This window comes from Lipotes vexillifer, unplaced genomic scaffold, assembly GCF_000442215.2.
Source record: "Lipotes vexillifer unplaced genomic scaffold, Lipotes_vexillifer_v1.1 scaffold472, whole genome shotgun sequence".
NCBI classification, from domain to species: Eukaryota; Metazoa; Chordata; class Mammalia; order Artiodactyla; family Lipotidae; genus Lipotes; species Lipotes vexillifer.
In genome coordinates, this window is record NW_006797698.1 from 490,406 (window position 1) to 509,289 (window position 18,884).

Below are 18,884 nucleotides of genomic sequence, written 5' to 3' on the forward strand. Positions count from 1 at the left end.
CCCAGCCCCAGGAGGTGCAAAGAACAAAGCACACAAGTCAAGGGCAGGTTACCTCTATCTAAAGGCATTTTAAAAAGTAAAATATCCAAGCAAATAACCCAACTGACTTTTTTTTAACTAAACAAATTAGATGTTTTAGCATTTAGAGATAATTCCAAATAACACTAAGTGTCCCCAAAATACTATAAAAATTACACTTTGCCAACAGTGTGATCTCACTAGGTGAGGACACACAGGTTAGCTCCCATTCACCCCACACCAAAGCCCAAGCTTGCTTGGGTAAACTGAGTAAACTCACCAGCTAGTTAAGAATTATTATCTTGGAGGAACACAGCATTAACGCCCTGCTCGTGTTAGTTATCTGAGTTTAATGAGAAAGTTCCCAAAGGACGTTAAAGTTCCTCACTGTAAACTGACCCATCTCCTTGGGATGCTGGTCATTACACTACACACCTGACCTCTTACACACAAAGGAAACTGCTGGCGTGCGTGGGTCGGTGGGCAGTGTAAAGCTGCGCAGCTGCCTCACGAGGTCCGTATCCGCCCTGACTGCACACCTGGGGTGAGTCCAGGTGACAGACCTCTGAATGTCACTTCACACGGCGGCTGAGAGTGGCTGCAACTTGCGCTTCTCCCTCGCTGCCCAGACGGGCACGCCCGCCGGCCTGTGCTGGCAAGTGGCCTCACCTTTATTCTGCCGCCACTGAGCTCCTCGCTGAGTCTCAGTCTGGCGTCCACCACCCTTTTTAAGTCTCTCTGCAGGCGACGTCCAAAGTCCCTGAACATCGTCGAGCCCCCCGAAAGAACGACATTCTAAAAGACACAAAGCAGAGGTTTCCTTGCATGAAATCACCCGCCCACGCTGGCCTAGTGACCTGCCCACGACACACCCCACACACCCAATCGCTTGTTTGAATAACACACTTCAAGCTATGTGAAAAGATGATCACCGAAGCAGAGCTAATGCTATCGAGAAAGTATAAACTGTTCTTTTTTTCCTGTGTCACAAATTCTTTCTCTTGGTGCTCTTCCTCAATTATAACCAAGTGAAAACACGCTGCCTCTTCCATTTCTCAAAGGGCCATCTTCTACCAACACCCCTCCCCGTTTTCTCTTGACAAACTGCAAATCTAGATCTTTCATACAACATCCTGCCCCAGGATCAACATCATGAATAATCACTGCTGCACCCGGTCACCCGTGGAGAAATCGCTCAGAAACAACAGCAGACGCTTCGGCTCCTATCAGAGTCAAGGGGCCACCAACCCATGCTGCTCTCAGGGGTCAGCCCTGCTCACCGACACTCCTCCTCGACCTGGCCAAGAGCTGAGAGAACCAGGACCAAGTCCCGGACAGGTCAGATGGCAAAACCTTACTAGAGTAAAACAAGGGCATTCTGATCCCCACCTTCTTGAAGAGACAGGTCTCTTCACCTGCTAACATCTTCACATAAACTGTATCTGTTTGCTACTGAGAATCACCATTTAAAAGCATTCTTGATATTCTGGGCATCATATCTTAGAATAAGCCTCACAGTTCAATTCTCGACTTCATAAATTATATTGATAAAAAAACTTTATCTAAATCCATCACTGCTCTTCCAATTCTGTCACCTGCACTGCTAGCACTCTTTCTAGCATTTTTCTCTCCAGTCCAGGATACTGTCTTGGGTCAGTTGCTGCAATTACTTCTCATATCTCTGTAATGGATTTTTTAATTTATAACTTAACTCACCAGGGTATGAAAACGAATGTTCGTTAAGATCAGAAGCATTGCAAGATCTTGAGTTGCTTTCAAAGGTGTAACACATAAGATTCATTTTTTCATTCATTAACACAACAATAAAAACGGTGCTGTGGGGCTTCCCTGGTGGCACACTGGTTAAGAACCTGCCTGCCAATGCAGGAGACACGGGTTCAAGCCCTGGTCTGGGAAGATCCCACATGCCACGGAGCAACTAAGCCCATGAGCCACAACAGTGAGAGGCCCGCGCACCGCGATGAAGAGTGGCCCCCGCTCGCCACAACTAGAGAAAACCCTCGCACAGAAACGAAGACCCAACACAGCCAAAAATAAATAAATAAAAATTAAAAAAAAAAAAACGGTGCCGTGTATACACTGTGTATACGTGGTCAGATGATTTTAGACAAAGTAGCCAAGATACTTCAACAGGAAAAGAATAGTCTTTGCAACAAATGATGCTGAATAATTAATATCCACAGAGGAGAAATGAACATTTGCTTACTTACCTTACTTCACACACACAACCTAACTCAATATGGATCACAGATTTAAATGCAAGGGCTAAAACTTACAGAGCTTCTAGAAGAAAATATTTTCTTTTTTTTTTTTTTTTCTTAGCAATACGCAGGCCTCTCACTGTTGTGGCCTCTCCCGTTGCGGAGCACAGGCTCCGGGCCAGGCGGATTCTCAACCACTGCGCCACCAGGGGAGCCCGAAGAAAATATTTTCTTAAAGTCTTCATGACTATGATGTAGGCAAAGATGTCTTTGATCGGACATAAAAAGCGTGAACCATAAAAAATAAAAACTGATAAATTGAACTTTACAAAATGAAAACTTCTGTTCTTCAAAAGATACCACTAAGGAAATGAAAAGACAAGCCACAGACTAGGAAAAAGTATCTGCAATACATACGTCTAACAAAGGACTTATACCCAGAATATAAAAAGAACTCTTACAACTCAATAATAATATAAACAAGCCAATTAAAAAATGGGCAAAAGATTCAAACAGACATTTCACAAAAGAAGATACACAAATGACGGATAAGTACGTGAAAAGATAGGCAACAGCATTTGTAATCAGGATCATACAAACCAAATCCATTACACACCAAGTTTAGGTTAAAATACAAACAAATGAAACTCTTGCACATCGCTAGTGGAAATATAAATGATACAACCACTTTGGGAAAAGTTCAGTCGTTTTTATAAAGTCAGTGGTTACTGTTTTCTTTCTTAAAGACTCTGGCACTTCCCGAATTTTCTAAATGCATTTTAAGCCAGAAACGATCATCCTCGCTCACCTGTAGAGTCTACGTTTCCTACACTAAGACAGCGTTTTATGGTGCTGGCGCCGACCTGCTGAAAGGGCGTGGAGCCCAATTTGCATAACACCTCCTCACGCAGTGCAGCTTGTGCTATCTGCTTACCCAGACCACCGTGTGGACTGGGTTCTTCTACAGACTGCAGCTTACTCTGCTGCGTAACTGTTTATCCCATGATGTCAAATAAAAGCCTCAATCATAAACTACCTCTACAAAAGCAAAGGCCCTGTCTTTATGCTAGTAAAGAACATCCTAGCACACATCATCATGAACACTACACACAGCCTGTTAGCCACCTGACGTTTAAGCCAGAAAGACAAAGTCTATGTTAATAATAAGCTCATTCAATCCCTTATATAGTATTAAAAATAACAAAAACTCCCATTCCTGTAACGCTAAGTATATTTTGTGCTGGAGACTCTATTTGTACTCTTAATCCCATCTGGCAGACACGCCATGCCCCTACCCACCATGCTATTCCTCTGTTAACCAGAGGCACAAAGTAAGATGCTCACAGCGAACTCTCCACCCCCACCACTCGCTACAGGTTAAGATGACAACTCTCCCAGCAACCACCCCTACATGGATATTTTGAAAGGCTTGTCCCTCTTTAGGGACAAGAACTTTTTTTAAAATAAAAAAATTCACAGCTTTTTAGGGAAGCATGCAACTTATTCTGTTACAGCAGTTCTCAAACTTTTTAAAAAATATTTATTTATTTTTGGCCACATTAGGTCTTAGTTGTGGCGCGTGGGCTCAGTAGTTGCGGCGCGAGGGCTTAGTTGCCCCACAGCATGTAGGATCTTAGTCCCCAACCAGGGATCAAACCGGCATCCCCTGCGTTGCAAGACGGATTCTTAAGCACTGGACGGCACAAGAGCTTTTTTACTCTCAGACGGAACCCAAAGACTGCAATCCCAGCAAAGTTTGAACAAACTTACTTCTCAAAGGTGGGCTGTATGATGCCCCGCCCTATCCTAGAGGAAATCCAACTCCAAGCTGGCTCGAAACGGCTGCCTGACCGTAGGAGACGTAACAACCGACGACAAACGTCTCCCAAGAATTGCCTGCATGTCTCCTCCCCCGGTGACTCCTCTTCTTCCCTCAGCTGCTGTAACCTGGCCTCTGCCCGCACCCTCACCGAGAACCCAGGGGCCACCTCGGCCCTCGTGCTGGGTGACCTCTGGGCGTCACCTGACACGGCTGATGACAGCTGTCTCTCCTTGACTCCCAGAGTGTTCTTTCTCTTCTTTCTTCAGCTGCTCCTTCCTGGCTTCTTGGATGGTTAACTCTGTGTGTCAGCTTGGTCTGGCTACAGCACCCAATGATTGACCCACACGGCAACCTCGGTGTCGCTGTGAAGGTACTTTGCAGATGTGGTCAACGCTAAGAGCGTCCTCCCTAACGCAGATGGGGCCTCTTCCAAGGAGTCAGAGGCCCTGGGCGCAGGAATGAGGCACTGGCCTCAAGCCCGACACACTCCCGTCAGGGTCTATCCCGGTGCCCACGTGAGGCCGGGCCCTCCTTGTAGGCTCAGTGCACATTTGCTCAACGTTGTCAAAACGGTGTCAAAACAGTCACCATCGGCCCCTCCTCACTCTCTCATAACAATAAGCCTCTGGAAGTTCCTCTCCACCTGGCAGGTCAGTGCTCAGCTGTGACATCACTCTTCCCTCCCCAGCGGCACACGGATCCGCCATTCCTGGACACAGGAAGCATCAACTATGGGGGTGCGCGTGGAGCCGGGGCTGGACCAGCAAGCCCTGGGCCTGCTCTGTCCACCACCTGGCCCCAAACCGCCCGCTCATCTGCTCACACGTCAGACTGCACTTGGGAATCTCACCTGAATAGAAGGCCTACTGTGAAAAGGGTTGAACAAACCAATAATGTCTTAAAATGTGTATTTCGCTCTCTCAAGTATTAAAGATATTTCAAGAATAAAAATACATATATAACTCACTTTGCAATAGCTCCTCCGATTTAAAAGGTATTAACATACTTACATAGAACCCAATTCAAGCAATCTGTTCCAGAAAAATCATTCCTTGAACCACATCAAGATGCAGTCACGTCTGCTTGACAAACACAACGAATGAGATTTTTTAACAACCCTCAGCCCACTGCCAAAGCAGGTCTAAAAATATTTAATTGCCAGCCCCGCCCTCCCTCCTGGACTTGGTGCCCACCACCTTCAGTATCACTCTGGGCTCCACCTGCAGCAGGGTTCTGCAGCCTCTGCCCTGCGCCCGCGCTCCCACCTACTCCAAGTGCCCTCCCCCTGGCTTGCACCCCCACCTCATCTCTGCAGGCCGAGCCCTCAGACCAGCTCCCTGCCACCTTCTCCAAGTCCTCCTTGAGACCCTCTCATTAAATTTCCATGACACCTCAATAAACGACACTTAGCTTGTGGTGGTTCCCATGAGAATTATTTCAGTATTATTTTTAGCGTTTTTATAAGCTCTTGAAGACAAGATCCATCTCTCATACAGACTTAAATCCTCTAAGTTAACAACAATAGTGTCTTGTATTTAGTAGAGACCCAGCTGCATTACAAAGCAACTCAAAATTGGCTTTGGCCTTGAGTAAAGCATGAAAGCTACTAAACGCTGACTAACCCCAGAGCGAACTAGTTGCTAACAGTGGTTCTCAATTTAGCTATACATCAAAATCATCTGGGAAGCTTTTAAAATCCGGATGCCCAGAACAATTACATCAGAATCTCTGGGGGTGGGACCCAGGCATCAGTATATTTTAATGCTGCTGGGGTGACGCCCATGGACAGCCAGGACCGAAAACGTCTTGTTTCAAGCAGCACCTGCTGCTTGCAATGACTTGGCTTCGTGGGGAAATCACAGGCCGCCCAGACTTGGCTCTCACACACGAGTCCCCTCCAGACCCGACCTCCGTCATACTTAGAGACTGAACAGAAAAAGGGGGCATGTGAATACCCTTCTGATCTACAGGCCAGACTGAAATAAAAATTAGATTATAACTCCTTTTGTCCAAAAACAACTGTTTTACATTTTTGAAGATTCTAAATTTTCAAAGTCACATTTCATTCTCCACTGACTTCTTTCCCTTGTGCACCAGCCTGAGGAAGGTGTTAACTCAGGACCAAGAAGGTCTCCGGTGCTTCCTCCTGCCCGCTTCTCCATAAGCAACTCCACCTACAGTTCCCAAGACTGAGCCTGGGAAACATAAGAGGTCCAGGCCCGACTGGTCCGGACAGCACCTTTGGGAGCAGGTGAGGCAACGGGGAGACCCCTTCCTAGGCAGGCAGCAGAGCTCATGACACCAAGCAGCAGCCTCAGAACCCTTCCCACGGGGCCTGTGGCTTCCCCTCTGGCTGGTTCGGCCAGCTCGGCTGCCCGTCTGAGCCTGTGGGCACTGCGGGGACAGTGCACAGAGGCAAGAGTCAGGAAACCAGCCTCCTGGAGGGGCACCTTGCCCGAGCACGGAATCCAGCAGGGCTCAGCACACGGGCTGCTTCCCCTTGGCAATCATGAGTTTCTTTGGGTACAAACCTGCTTCCTACTGCTTTAGTGGTTACTGAGTACTTTTTAAGCCCCACGGCATGTGTCTGGGACACTGACAAAAGGGTCAGCGCTGCTACCCAGCAGGTAGGAAGAAACATCGGTAACAGAGGAGGGAATGACAAAGTAACGGCAAGACTGGAGAGGAAAGACGTGCTACCTAAAGACTCGTGGACACAGCTCTCCAGAGCAAGACGCCCACGTGCTCTGCAGAAGCACTTGTATGTAGTATGTCTCTAATTACTTTCAAAATCCCACAAACTGTACATCTGTGCATTTCATGAACACAGATGTCGCAGTGGAAGGTTCTTTCCACGGCAAGCTCACGGCTAAACTCTGGAGGAGGAGGAGGAGGAGGAGGAAAGCAGGACCGAAAGTTCAGAGCGAATCCGAAGAACAAGGCCGCCCACCCGGATGCTGCCCCGGGAGCCCAGAACACGCGGTGACGGCCTCTGGACAGGAGGGGGCAGAGCAGTGGCCAGCAGGGGCTACAGGGCCCTGCGGTGAGAGGAGCCTTTCCCAACAACAACCTTGGCTACAGTCAGAGAATGAGTGCGTGAGGCCTGAGCCGAAAGTGTGAGAATCGCGCTTCCTGCCTACGTCCCCAACGCCTGTTTTCATACACAAAGTTCCTGGGAACACAGCCCCTCCTGGTCACTCGTGTGTTCTCTGGCAGCAACACAGACCGAATGGCCCACAAAGCTGAAAATACTTACCATCTGGCCCTTTACAGAAAGAGCTGGCCAACCCCTGATCTAAAACCACCATGGGGAAAAGCACGACGACAGCCATTACCTGGCAGGCACACACGCAGGAAAAGGGCATTTTTAGGCTTCAATATTGCACATGCATTCACTCATCAAGCCCTTTGTTCTGGAAACGAGTCTCTTTCGTGGTGGCCGTGGCAGAGGTGCCACCAGACAGTCCTCACCCTCCCCATGCCCAGGGCTGGCAGTGCGGCCGGGCCACGTGGCAGCGATGGGCCACGGGCGGCAGCCAGGTGCCTGCCAGTCGGCTCCCCCGCAGGGGTGACCACCAGGGTGACCCTCCAGGAGAGCCACCCCACAGGGGACAGGCCAGGAACACACAAGTGAACGTGTGCTGCGAGCACCAAGACTCCAGGGTTAGCTTCTCACCTGCTGGGTGGCAGCGCAGACCAGGCCCCACTGTGTCCCTCCTTCCCCACGGGGTACAGAGCCCAACAAAGGAGAAAAACACGGCCCACCCCCAGTCAGCCCCCCACCAAGCCTACTGAGATCTTAAACCACTCGCAAGCCTGCCGAACTCAGCCAAGGTCCCGCACAGAAGCACTCACACGGCTGGCGGAGCAGGGCCAGGCGACCAGGGCCAAGCAGAAAGCCCTCGAACGCCTCAGGGAAGAAATGACTTTTCCAGGGGGTGAAGCAGTCGGGACAGGGTTTCCCTCTTTGCGGAATCGTCTTCTTGCCACACTTTACATAATCTTCAGTGTGATGTGGTGGAAAAAGCACGAGTTTTCAAAGGTGTGGCAAGTGGACTCAAAATCCAACCCTGCCACTTAGCTAAGTGATCCTACCCAGAGCTTAACCCCTCTCAAAACTCAACTGTCTGTTGGACAGCTACATATAAAAGAATGAAATTAGAACACTCTCTAACCCCATGTACAACAATCAACTCAAAATGGATTAAAGACCTAAATGTAAGACCAGAGGCCATAAAACTCCTAGAAGAAAACATAGGCAGAGCACTCTTTTGACATAAATCATAGCAATATTTTTTGGATCTGTCCCCTAAAGCAAAGAAAATAAAAGCAAAAATAAACAAAATGGGACCTAATTAAACTTAAAATGTTTGCACAGCAAAGGAAACCATCAATAAAACGAAAAGACAGCCTACTGAATGGGAGAAAATATTTGCAAATGATATGACTGATAAGGGGTTAATATCCAAAATACATAAATGGCTCATACAACTCAACATGAGAAAAAACAAATGATCCAATCAAAAAATGGGCAGAGGATCTGAACAGACGTTTTTCCAAAGAAGACATACAGATGGCCAAAAGGCATGTGAAAAGTTTCTCAACACCGTTAATCATCAGAGAAATGCAAATTAAAACCACAATGAGCTGTCACCTCACACCTGCCAGAATGGCTATCATCAAAAATACCACAAAAACAAATGTTGGAGAGGGTGTGGAGAAAAGGGAACCCTTGTGCACTGTTGGTGGGAATGTAAATTGGTGCAGCCACTATGGAGAACAGTATGGAGGTTTCTCGAAAAGCTAAAAATAGAACTACCTAATGATCTAGCAATTCCACTTCTGGGTATTTATCCAAAAAAAATGAAAACACTTAACTCGAAAAGATATATGCACCCCTAAGTTCATAGCAGCATTACTTACAATTGCCAAGATATGGAAGCACCCTAAGCGACCATCAACAGATGAACGGATAAAGAAAATGTAGTGTATATATACAATGGAATGTATATATATATATATATATATATATATATATATATGTATACACACACACACACATACATACATACATACACAAGGGAATATTACTCAGCCATAAATAAGAATGAAATGTTGCCATTTGCAGCAACATGGATGGACTTGGAGGGTATTATGCTAAGTGAAACAAATCAGAGAAAGACAAATACTATATGAGCTCACTTATATGTGGAATCTAAAAAAGAAAACAAGCCAGTGAACATAACAAAAAAAAAGCAGACTCACAGATATACAGAACAAACTAATGGTTACCAGTGGAGAGAGGGAAGGGGCGAGGGGCAAGACAGGAGTAAGGGATTAAGAAATACAAACTACTATGTATAAAATCAACAGGCTACAAGGATATACTGTACAAAAACAGGGAATATAGCCAATATTTTATAACTAGGAATGGAATATAGCCTTTAAAAATTGCAAATCACTGTGTTGTACACCTAAAATTTACATAATATTGTACATCAACTATACCTCAATAATTTTTTTTAGAAGTCCAAGACCAGTTTGCTCCACTTGACCCAGGTCCCTCTAGTTTTGCCTCCTTTTCCCATCTCTGGGGCTCAGGGCCATCATCTATTAAACAAGGAGCTCAGGTTACAAGGCCATCTCTACTTCCTGTAAATGTACTGAAAGTGAACTAAACTGTCTGATGAGAAAAAAAATCTCACCCATGAACAATCTGTAACCGCTGGCAGAAGTTTCTTTTCCGTTAGGATGAAATAAAGACTAAAGAGTGGGGCTTCCCTGGTGGCGCAGTGGTTGAGGGTCCACCTGCCGATGCAGGGGACACGGGTTCGTGCCCCGGTCCGGGAGGATCCCACGTGCCACGGAGCGGCTGGGCCCGTGAGCCATGGCCGCTGAGCCTGCGCGTCCGGAGCCTGTGCTCCGCAACGGGAGAGGCCACAGCAGTGAGAGGCCCGCGTACCGCAAAGAAAACAGAAACAAAACAAAACAAAAAACGAAAGAGTGCACACCTGTTCCTTGCTTTCATGGACAAGAAGACACAGCTGATGTTAAGTGAGATTTAAGAAGTAGGGAGAGCAAGGAACGTATTTTACTAAACTTACTAATACTCCCACCTGTCTCTAGTTTCCCTTTCTTGCACACTTTGTTGGAGGAGAGAGCTGTTTAATTAAGGACATGTAACAATAAAAATAGAATTATAATTTGTTTTCACCCATAAAAAGTTGTCTACATAGGAAAATGTTTTCCAATAATAAGAATAACATTTGTTAACTCTAAAATTTCAATCTTAAAACACAAGGAGTAGAAGGTAAAAGTTATGCACCTTCTACCCCCAAAGATATGTTATTTTCTTTAAGTTTAGCATTCATTCAAAACCTTCTCAATATATATATGCAAACTATATTTTTAAATAAAATAATACTACGTGTAAACTTTACAACTTGCTTTTTCACTTAACAATGTATACTACAGACATCTTTTCATTTGAATTTACATTGATTCACCTTATTCTTTTCAAAGACTGCGTAGTATCCCATTGTGTAGATGAAACAAAATTTATTAAGCCCTCACTCCTGAGCCTGATATGCTCCTCTTTAAACTCAGGTCCCTGGGCTGAGAAGGTAAGACAGGGCAGAGGCTGAGGGCTGAAAATTACATGAGTATTTTCTACCTGAGTGCTTCATTTCAGGCTCTGACCTCTTCCTGGCAACAGCACATTTGGCACAAACCTAAATATGCATGAAGCAAGATCAGTGAATTCATGGAAACCATGAGGGGAAGGATACCCTTCATCTTTCCATCAATACATAAGGTTAAAATTGTCCAGTTTAAAATACAGCTGGCCAGGTAAGAATAAAGCCATGAGAATACTTAAACACTTCTGGTGAGCTGAGTCCTATTTCCAAACATTTAAGTCATCTCCACTCCAAGAAAAATATTTCGCCAGTATGCTGGCCTTTAACAAATCCTGTAAGACAGGAGTGAAACAGGAACACCTGCATACTGACGTTAAGAACCTATTATTCCAAGAATGCTGGGCCTTTAACTGTGCAATGAACCCGAGCACCTTACCCAGGCAGCTTATATACCTTATACAGCGGACGACGGACATCGATGGGGCAGCTCTGAATGACTTCATCAACAACGTCCGAGATGGACTCCATAAAGTCTGGGTTGGCAAACTGAATTTCATATAAATATAAAAGAAACATTACACATTTCTCTCAATAACCTTTTTAAAAAGTAACTTTAACAAATACAAAATGTACTATACCTTTAAAACTGTCACACTGGAATGACTACGTCAAATGTTCATACGTCAGAAGAACCCAAGTGACTGTGCATGGGGTGATGGTGACACGTGCCCTCAGGAGATGACATGTGTGGGGTCAGCAAGGGGAAAACATCAAAGTGTAGCAAAAACAGACCCGCTCTGCATTAGGACACACGGTGAATCCTGCTGTCAGAGTGTGAAACGTGTGTGCATGACGTATGTGACATGTAATGAAAACGCCGTGAGTACAGAATAAGTATACCACTTACGAACATTATCATCATGAAAAAACTAGACATGATATAAGAAAAAAACACAGTCAATGAAAGATCACACTGTAAACCTGAGCTAGAAGCCTGGGGAGGGTTCAGGAGGGTGGCTTTTAAATGAAACAGTCAATATGGTAGCAATCATGTCACTGAGTAAACAGTCTTGGATTTAATTCCGTAAGTTAAATAAGTTAAAGTATAAATAATTCAACTTAAAAAAACTTTAAATACACTTTAAAAATCAAGGAAAGCTTTAACGTACTCAAGGGGAAGAAGGTAACATCCAGTTGCTCACCAGCTGTTCACTGGACATTTTCGGTTTTATGTCTATTTTAAATCAGTAATATCAAAGGCATGATTATTAGATTATAGTAAGGCATACATTGTGTGCCACTTCCCTATACAAAATGGTCATACACATCGAAAAACAGGCAGCAGTTTGTAACCTACCTATCAAATGTAAACTGAATTAGGCAGAAAAATATACCAAAATACAAATAAAATCCGCTTTATTTACACCTTAAAATGTTGCCTCTTGATGACTGCTTCTGCAAAAGTAATAATAATTCTTTGTGACTATAGTTAAAATGATGATATCTGTAATTCCTAAAGCCCATCTAACTAATGGAAAGGTTAGTCCTCAGACAGAGGCTTTAACTAACTTCAGCAGGGAACACAGCAGGACCAACTGTCTGGGGTCAAAAGCTGCAACTAGGATGGACCATCACCAAGGGTGGAAAGGTTACATGTTACCCTACTCCCATACAAAGGCAGATTGCATTCGGTCCCCAAGATTAACTAGTTTTCATATTACTATGGATTAATTTCATTTCCATTATCTTCTGTTGCTCTTAAAGCTTCTCCCTAATCACTCACTATCTCTAACAGAGAATCAAGTCTAAAGAGGGGCATCAGTCAAGCAGGCAACCTGCACAGGGGCTGTAAGAGCTGCAGAGGGTGCAGCGTCTATCCAGGAAACCCCACTGGGGACTCTCTGTACACACATGAGGTGGCAGTATCGCTCCACATGTGCCATACCTCACACTCAAAAAGCTAACATCTTACCTCCGGGTGAAAGAAAATCTCAGGGCCCAGGAACCTTTCGTAGCCAACATCTACAATGAACTGCTTCTGGTTGACTGCATTGATCCCCGTGTACTGCCTGATCCACTTCTGAGGATCCGCGTCATACTTGGCAAACTCCTTGACGATATCCGGGCAAATGTAACAGTACTTCTCCTGCAGACACACACACACGTCAGCAGAGTCTGCCCTCTGACAGGTACCCAGGAACCCCCAGCATCAAACACCCTGAAATGAGTCCCACACACACACAGCTCCAGCATGGACGTATGGCCAAGCCTCACAGACTTTTCATGACTACGCTCTGGACTTGTAAATCTGCTTCCTTTGCAGCTCGGCTATGAACCTCAGCCTTACCCTATCAAATTTTGCTGCATTATCATCTGAAGTGATGTCTAAAGGTATCCCTCTCCGCTTCCTCATTCCTCCTGGGCCCCTACACAGCGCCTGGCCGGGCACACACCGCCATCCACCCTGCACCAGTAGACCACATTCCCCACGATGAATGCGGTGGATCTCCCTCCCATGCCTACCACGGCCCACCGGTGGGTCGTGAACCTGCTGTGCAGCCCAACACAGCACGGTCATCAGCTCCACGACAGTATTCACTGAGTGCCTAGGCACACGGGATGCGCAAGTGAACAAAACACACACAGACCCCCGCCCACTGGAGCATGAGAAGCCACTCATGGTTTCCACCCCAGCACCGGACCAGCCTGACAGGTGGGAAGTGTCTCCTCAGCATCTGGTGACGCTCGACTGGGGAGCTCTGGGTCGATCATCTGTCCTGAGAGCTAACCTCAGCAAAGCAGCAGGTGGCACTTGGGTGGCAGATTCTGAAAGTAAGCTGTCTGTGGGCAAGGTGGGCTTTGTTCAACACCAGGCACACAGCTGGAGCTCACTACACATTTTACAAGGACCTCTGAAGGTCTTTTCATGATATTAAGTTTAAAGTTTCTGAGAATCCCTGAAACAGATCCTAATACCGTCCTTGATATACTTTGTCGAATTATAAGCTACAAAACCCTGCTCGTTGACAACAGAGCGAGTCAGCCCATATGACTTTAAATCTACCGACTGGAGACAGAAACATTACATTGCCTTAAGAGGCCTGGTCAATTTCTTAGGGCACCTCAGCTGGCTTAACTGATGGCATGAAGCGCCTCCTTGAAGCTGGACGGAGAGCAGCCTTGTCAGCCCTAAGTTCTGGACTCCCGCTGCACGGACAGTGTGTGCCAGAGCCCACCAGCCTCAGGCCCACCTGTGACCCTGGGAGTGACAGGATGCAGGGGCTCTAACCACCCTTTCCAGGATCTCCTCCATCACAGAGAGAAGTGAGGCGAGAACGAACAGCAGGGTCGGGGCAGCTCATCTGCAAGAACACAAGGAGTCTCTCGCACACCCGACCTTCACTGCTGAGCGCCACACTGTCAGGGCCGGAATGGGCCAGCTCCGGGCTCAGGGCCAGAACCGGACCCCAGAGAGCCAGCAAGTGAAGGAAATACCTCCCGATCATCACACTCAGGGCTCTGCTCACCCCGAGGGTCAGGTCCTATTTGTGAAAGAGGGCGTGGTGAGGGAACCTGGATCAGAGATCCAAATCTCTTTCCTTGAAGAAAGGCAAGGAGAGGAAGAGGGAAAGTTGGGGAAATATTTTATTCTAAAAAGAAAGTCTTATGTTGCTTCTATAACCTTCCCACCAGAAGGAAAGGACGGGCCCTGGTGCCTTGGCTTGGCATTCAAGGTGCTCCCGTCCTGGGCACACGGGGCAGCGGGCCCCTCCTCACAGGAGCCCTTACCACTGCCAGTGCGCCCGGGCTCAAAACACCTGTGTTCACCAGGAGTGGCGGGTGAAACGCGGGAGTCCCGCCCCCGCCCCATGCTTCCTTTCCTTTTAGCCAGCCCGGTCCTGGGTGCTTAGTGCAAGGAAACCAGGGAGCAGCGATGGGGGCGCAGGAGAACAGGCTAGACTCCCCTGCGGCTCAGAAGCTAAGTGTATGCTCAAGGCCATGTGTCATCCCCGCGTTTAAATTCTTCTCCAGAAACAAACAAAACCCTTGCTCTTCATCTATATGAAGATCACGCTTGTATTACTAAGAATCTCTTGCATTTTGGCTTAAAAAAAACACAATAATTTGTCCTAATTTTGCAACCTGAAAAGAAAGTTCCTTTCAACAGGGTCTGTCAACTGCTACATACAGAGTCGTACAAAGACCAGACTGATGGATCGGGCCAAGCGGGCATTTTAAAAAAGGAACAATGAGCCATTTTTCTTCTACTCTTACTGATTTAATTTTAAAACCTCCTGTAACTTTTCCAGCATGGTAATTACAGTCTGGAAACTACATGTGGATTCTGTTTTATGATTCCACCCTAGAATAGCATTACTCTGAACTGTAATTCACAGGGCACAGAACCACAGACTACAGGTACTGGAAGTTAGTGTGAATACTGGCTGACTTCACAGGACTCCGAACGGTCGCTGCTGCTGCTGCCTGTTCCTTATTCTAGAAATGAACTTGATGGGAGACACATCCAGCTAACTGAAGGTTCTACCTGCTCAGGCGCCAATGAAACGATGCTGTACTGCGTAGGGCGCTCAATCCCAGTGATCAGGCTGCTCTCATGTGTAGCTGGAAGCTCCACAAGCGTAAACACATCGAGACCCACATTCGTGGGGAGTGGGGAGGAAGGAAGGTGAGGGCGGGGGGTCTCAGCAGCAAGGGAAGCACCCAAACACCATTCCTCTCTCACCCGCAAGCCGGCCCCATTTGCTCCTGCTTTTACCTTGATGGCTTTGGCAGTCTCCAGCGACTGCTCCGGAGGAATCCCCACCTCCCGCTCCCTCAGCAGCTGTTGCATGAAATACGTAATATCTCTCCCTGCGATAGGGATGTGTTTGATGCAGCTTCCAATGACATACCCTTCTGCCTAGGAAGAAGAGACAGACAGCGTGTGAGCGACTCCAGGAGAGAAGGGCTCCCTGGGCGCTAAGACAGTCTCCCGCCCCGCCCGCGTCACTGCATTTACTGAGTCCCCACTCTGTGCACAGCTCGGGCCTGGAGGTCTTTTCAAACGACCGCAGGCACAATTCCGTTAGTAGAACCGGAGATGCCCTGTAAGCCACAAAAATGACGTCTTCGTCAGGAAAGTGAAGAGAAAAACCACATGAAATGGTTCATTTCCAAAAAGTACTGCCGTTTGTCAGAACAACGGATCAATCATTTTTTTCTTCCTCTAACAAAAGGGAAGAAGTTTATCTATAAAATCATTAGAACAACTATAAATCGACCTGTATTGAAAAGTCAACCATTTGGTTAGCAGGCAGGACATGGCTTCTAACAACCTGGACTCAATCCGGTTCCACATCTGTGGGCTGAGTGACCGTGGACACGTCTGGCAACGTTTCATCATCAGTTCCTTCATCCATAATATGGGGCAAACGGGGTTTATAATACAGAATTCATGAAACAGAGTAAGTCCCGCTCACAGCCCTGTTTGGGACTAGTAGTTAGGTACTCAATAAACGGTCCCCTTTACTGTACAAAGGGCGGCACTTGGTAGGAGTGATTTTGGCCAGTTCACCCAGATGCTCTGCCGTGTGAGACCAAGCTGAGAGGAGCTGGGATCCTCTTGCTGGGCCGCCCCCTGCCAGCGCCAGGAAGGGAGCTACAGCCCTTTGTCCGCGGCCTGCAGCTCGGCCCGAGGGCCCACACCTTTTAAAAGGAGCTATACACACACACACACACACCCCATATATGCAGAAAATATGCCTGTAATATACATAGGTAACTAGTAACAGGGCTCTCTGAGCAGGGGGCTTGGAGGAGGAAGATGAGAAGGAAGAGGAGGTCTGACTGTCCACTGTGTGTCCCCTTGCAGGTAGCTTCGATTCATGTTCAAAAAAGCAAACTTCAGGGCTTCCCTGGTGGCGCAGTGGTTGAGAGTCCGCCTGACGATACAGGGGACACGGGTTCGTGCCCCGGTCTGGGAGGATCCCACATGCTGCGGAGTGGCTGGGCCCGTGAGCCATGGCCGCTGAGCCTGCGCGTTCGGAGCCTGTGCTCCGCAACGGGAGAGGCCACAGCAGTGAGAGGCCCACGTACCTCAAAAAAAAAAAAAAAAAGCAAACTTCAAATAATTCATTTAAATAGTTCACTGGACCGAAAGAAAAATACAGACGTTGTCTCTTGAACCTGAATTAGGAATCACTTCTCTAATATTTTGAAAATTAAAACCAAAAAGTGACACTGCAGAGCATTCTGCAAGTCAAAAGGAACAATCTCCTCTTCTTGGCTCTTAAATAAATTCTGAAAAACAAGAAGCGATTTCTCTAAAGCATGAGCTGGGTAAAGCTGTCCATATCTTGTCACAGAACACAGAGCTCATCCTTCAGAGCGGCCGTGCACCACACCTACTGATACCCAAGCTGACAGCTCAGAATGTAAGCCAGGAAGGCCCTCCTGGTGATGTACCCCCGGTGATCAAGCAGAGCCCTGGAGACCCCGAATGACTGCTGACATCTGATTGCAGAAATTTCCCAGCAAGAATTCCAACTTGCCAGCACCGAAGACACTGGTTTTCTTCTTCTTTCTCACATACCTGAGTTTAAAGACTCTTGTTACCTTTGCTAAGTACAGTTACGGTTTCTAAAGTGGTATTTTAATTACAGAAGGGTTTTTTCCTTTAATCTCTCCCCTTACCTCCAGTCGGGGGAGGCCTACAGAAAGTGAAGCACTGAACACTCTGCTTACCACTGGGATAGCATGGGTGACCCCATCCCCACTGTCGATGACGATCCCCGTTAACGTACGTTCGCCCACTTGTCGCGAGGTCCAAGACGCTGCTAAGGCCAGCACTGCCTGCACCAAAGACATGGAGACCATCAGCATTCGGGGAAACTCTTCCCAAGGACTGCACCTGATTGTTCTCAGGTTCAATCAATAAGACCTTTCTTAAGAGTAACTCTTTCCCTTCCCTATCCTCCAGCTTCCCCCCAAACTTCAAATTCCAAATTGAACAACTAACACGCAAATTTTGTATACTTCATCTGGAGGGGTCAAGTTTTCAATAAAATAAATCAAAGTTTTGCAAAGAAAAGCTGGAGAGGATCACCAGAGGCAACAGCCTGTGCTATCTCCCAAATTAATTTTCTATGCAACTCCTTCTCCTTTTTCCTAGAAGGGACTGGAATATTCAGAAAACATTTTAGGAGATACTTTTTAAAAATTTATTCCCCCAAATCCCAGTCAATTCCCTTATACAGGGTGGCAGATAAATAACGACATCCAAAACCAACAAAAATCCCCACACTAAGAACAAGTAGCTTCAAAGGAAGTCCTACAAGCTCATGGAACCACAGGAGCCCAAATCCCAAAGGGGGAACCCTCTAGAGACATATGTTTTGTTTTTTAGCAGATATCATAGTATCTTTCCTTTTTTATGATCAGAAGTGAAAGAAGCCAAAAAAGAACCATCATATCGATCTTGTCATCCAGAGAAGAATACATTAGATTCTAAAGCATGTAAAAAGACAAAAGCTGGACAAACTCTATACCAGCAGTAAAAACATAAAGATATAAATCACAGAACATGGTCTGTACAGTGTTTGAGTTCAAACCTGAATGGGGTGGGTGTGTACGTGTGTGTAGGGTGTGGAAAAGGAAGAACGTACAGCACAATCTTACAACAGAGGCCTTGAGAATCACCATTTCTTCCACTATTAGACAGCTACGGTCATTTGGGAATTATAAAAATCACTTTGTTTTTACCTGAACTGCAATGTAGAGTCCTGGTACATTAAATGATTCAAACATAATTTCTGCAAGATATTCTCTGTTTTCTGGTGTGTTCAGTGGAGGTTCTGTCTGTAAGAAAACATTCACTATATTTAGTGTTCACCCAAATTTCATGTAACTATATCAGAATCATAAAAAAGTTAACCTAAAAGCATGTTAATTAGGATGCTGTACAACTTCCTGATTTTACAGGTAGCGCACACCCAGAGCATACTCTAAAGAAATTTGTACTTAAAGAAACTGTCTTAAAGAACTTTGGCTGCGGGGCTTAAAAGCTTTGACACAGGGCTTCCCTGGTGGCTCAGTGGTTGAGAGTTCGCCTGCCAATGCAGGGGACACGGGTTCGTGCCCCGGTCCGGGAAGATCCCACATGCCGCGGAGCGGCTGGGCGCGCGC

The 18,884-nt window shown here is 46.4% G+C and overlaps 1 protein-coding gene across 2 annotated transcripts in view; it reads right to left on the bottom strand.

Moving 5' to 3' along the window:
* LOC103077059 (actin-related protein 3B) overlaps positions 1 to 18,884 on the bottom strand; it is a 61,534-nt gene that overhangs the window by 1,080 nt on the left and 41,570 nt on the right. Inside the window, exons 5-10 of one of the 2 annotated variants that reach the window (XM_007469798.1) lie at positions 18,462 to 18,557; positions 17,445 to 17,552; positions 15,478 to 15,621; positions 12,673 to 12,846; positions 11,154 to 11,246; positions 688 to 813 (exon numbers count right to left, since the gene is read on the bottom strand). In XM_007469798.1, the coding sequence (XP_007469860.1) occupies positions 688 to 813; positions 11,154 to 11,246; positions 12,673 to 12,846; positions 15,478 to 15,621; positions 17,445 to 17,552; positions 18,462 to 18,557 (741 nt within the window). The remainder of the gene's footprint in view (positions 1 to 687; positions 814 to 11,153; positions 11,247 to 12,672; positions 12,847 to 15,477; positions 15,622 to 17,444; positions 17,553 to 18,461; positions 18,558 to 18,884) is intronic. The other variant, XM_007469799.1, reaches the window with a different exon arrangement.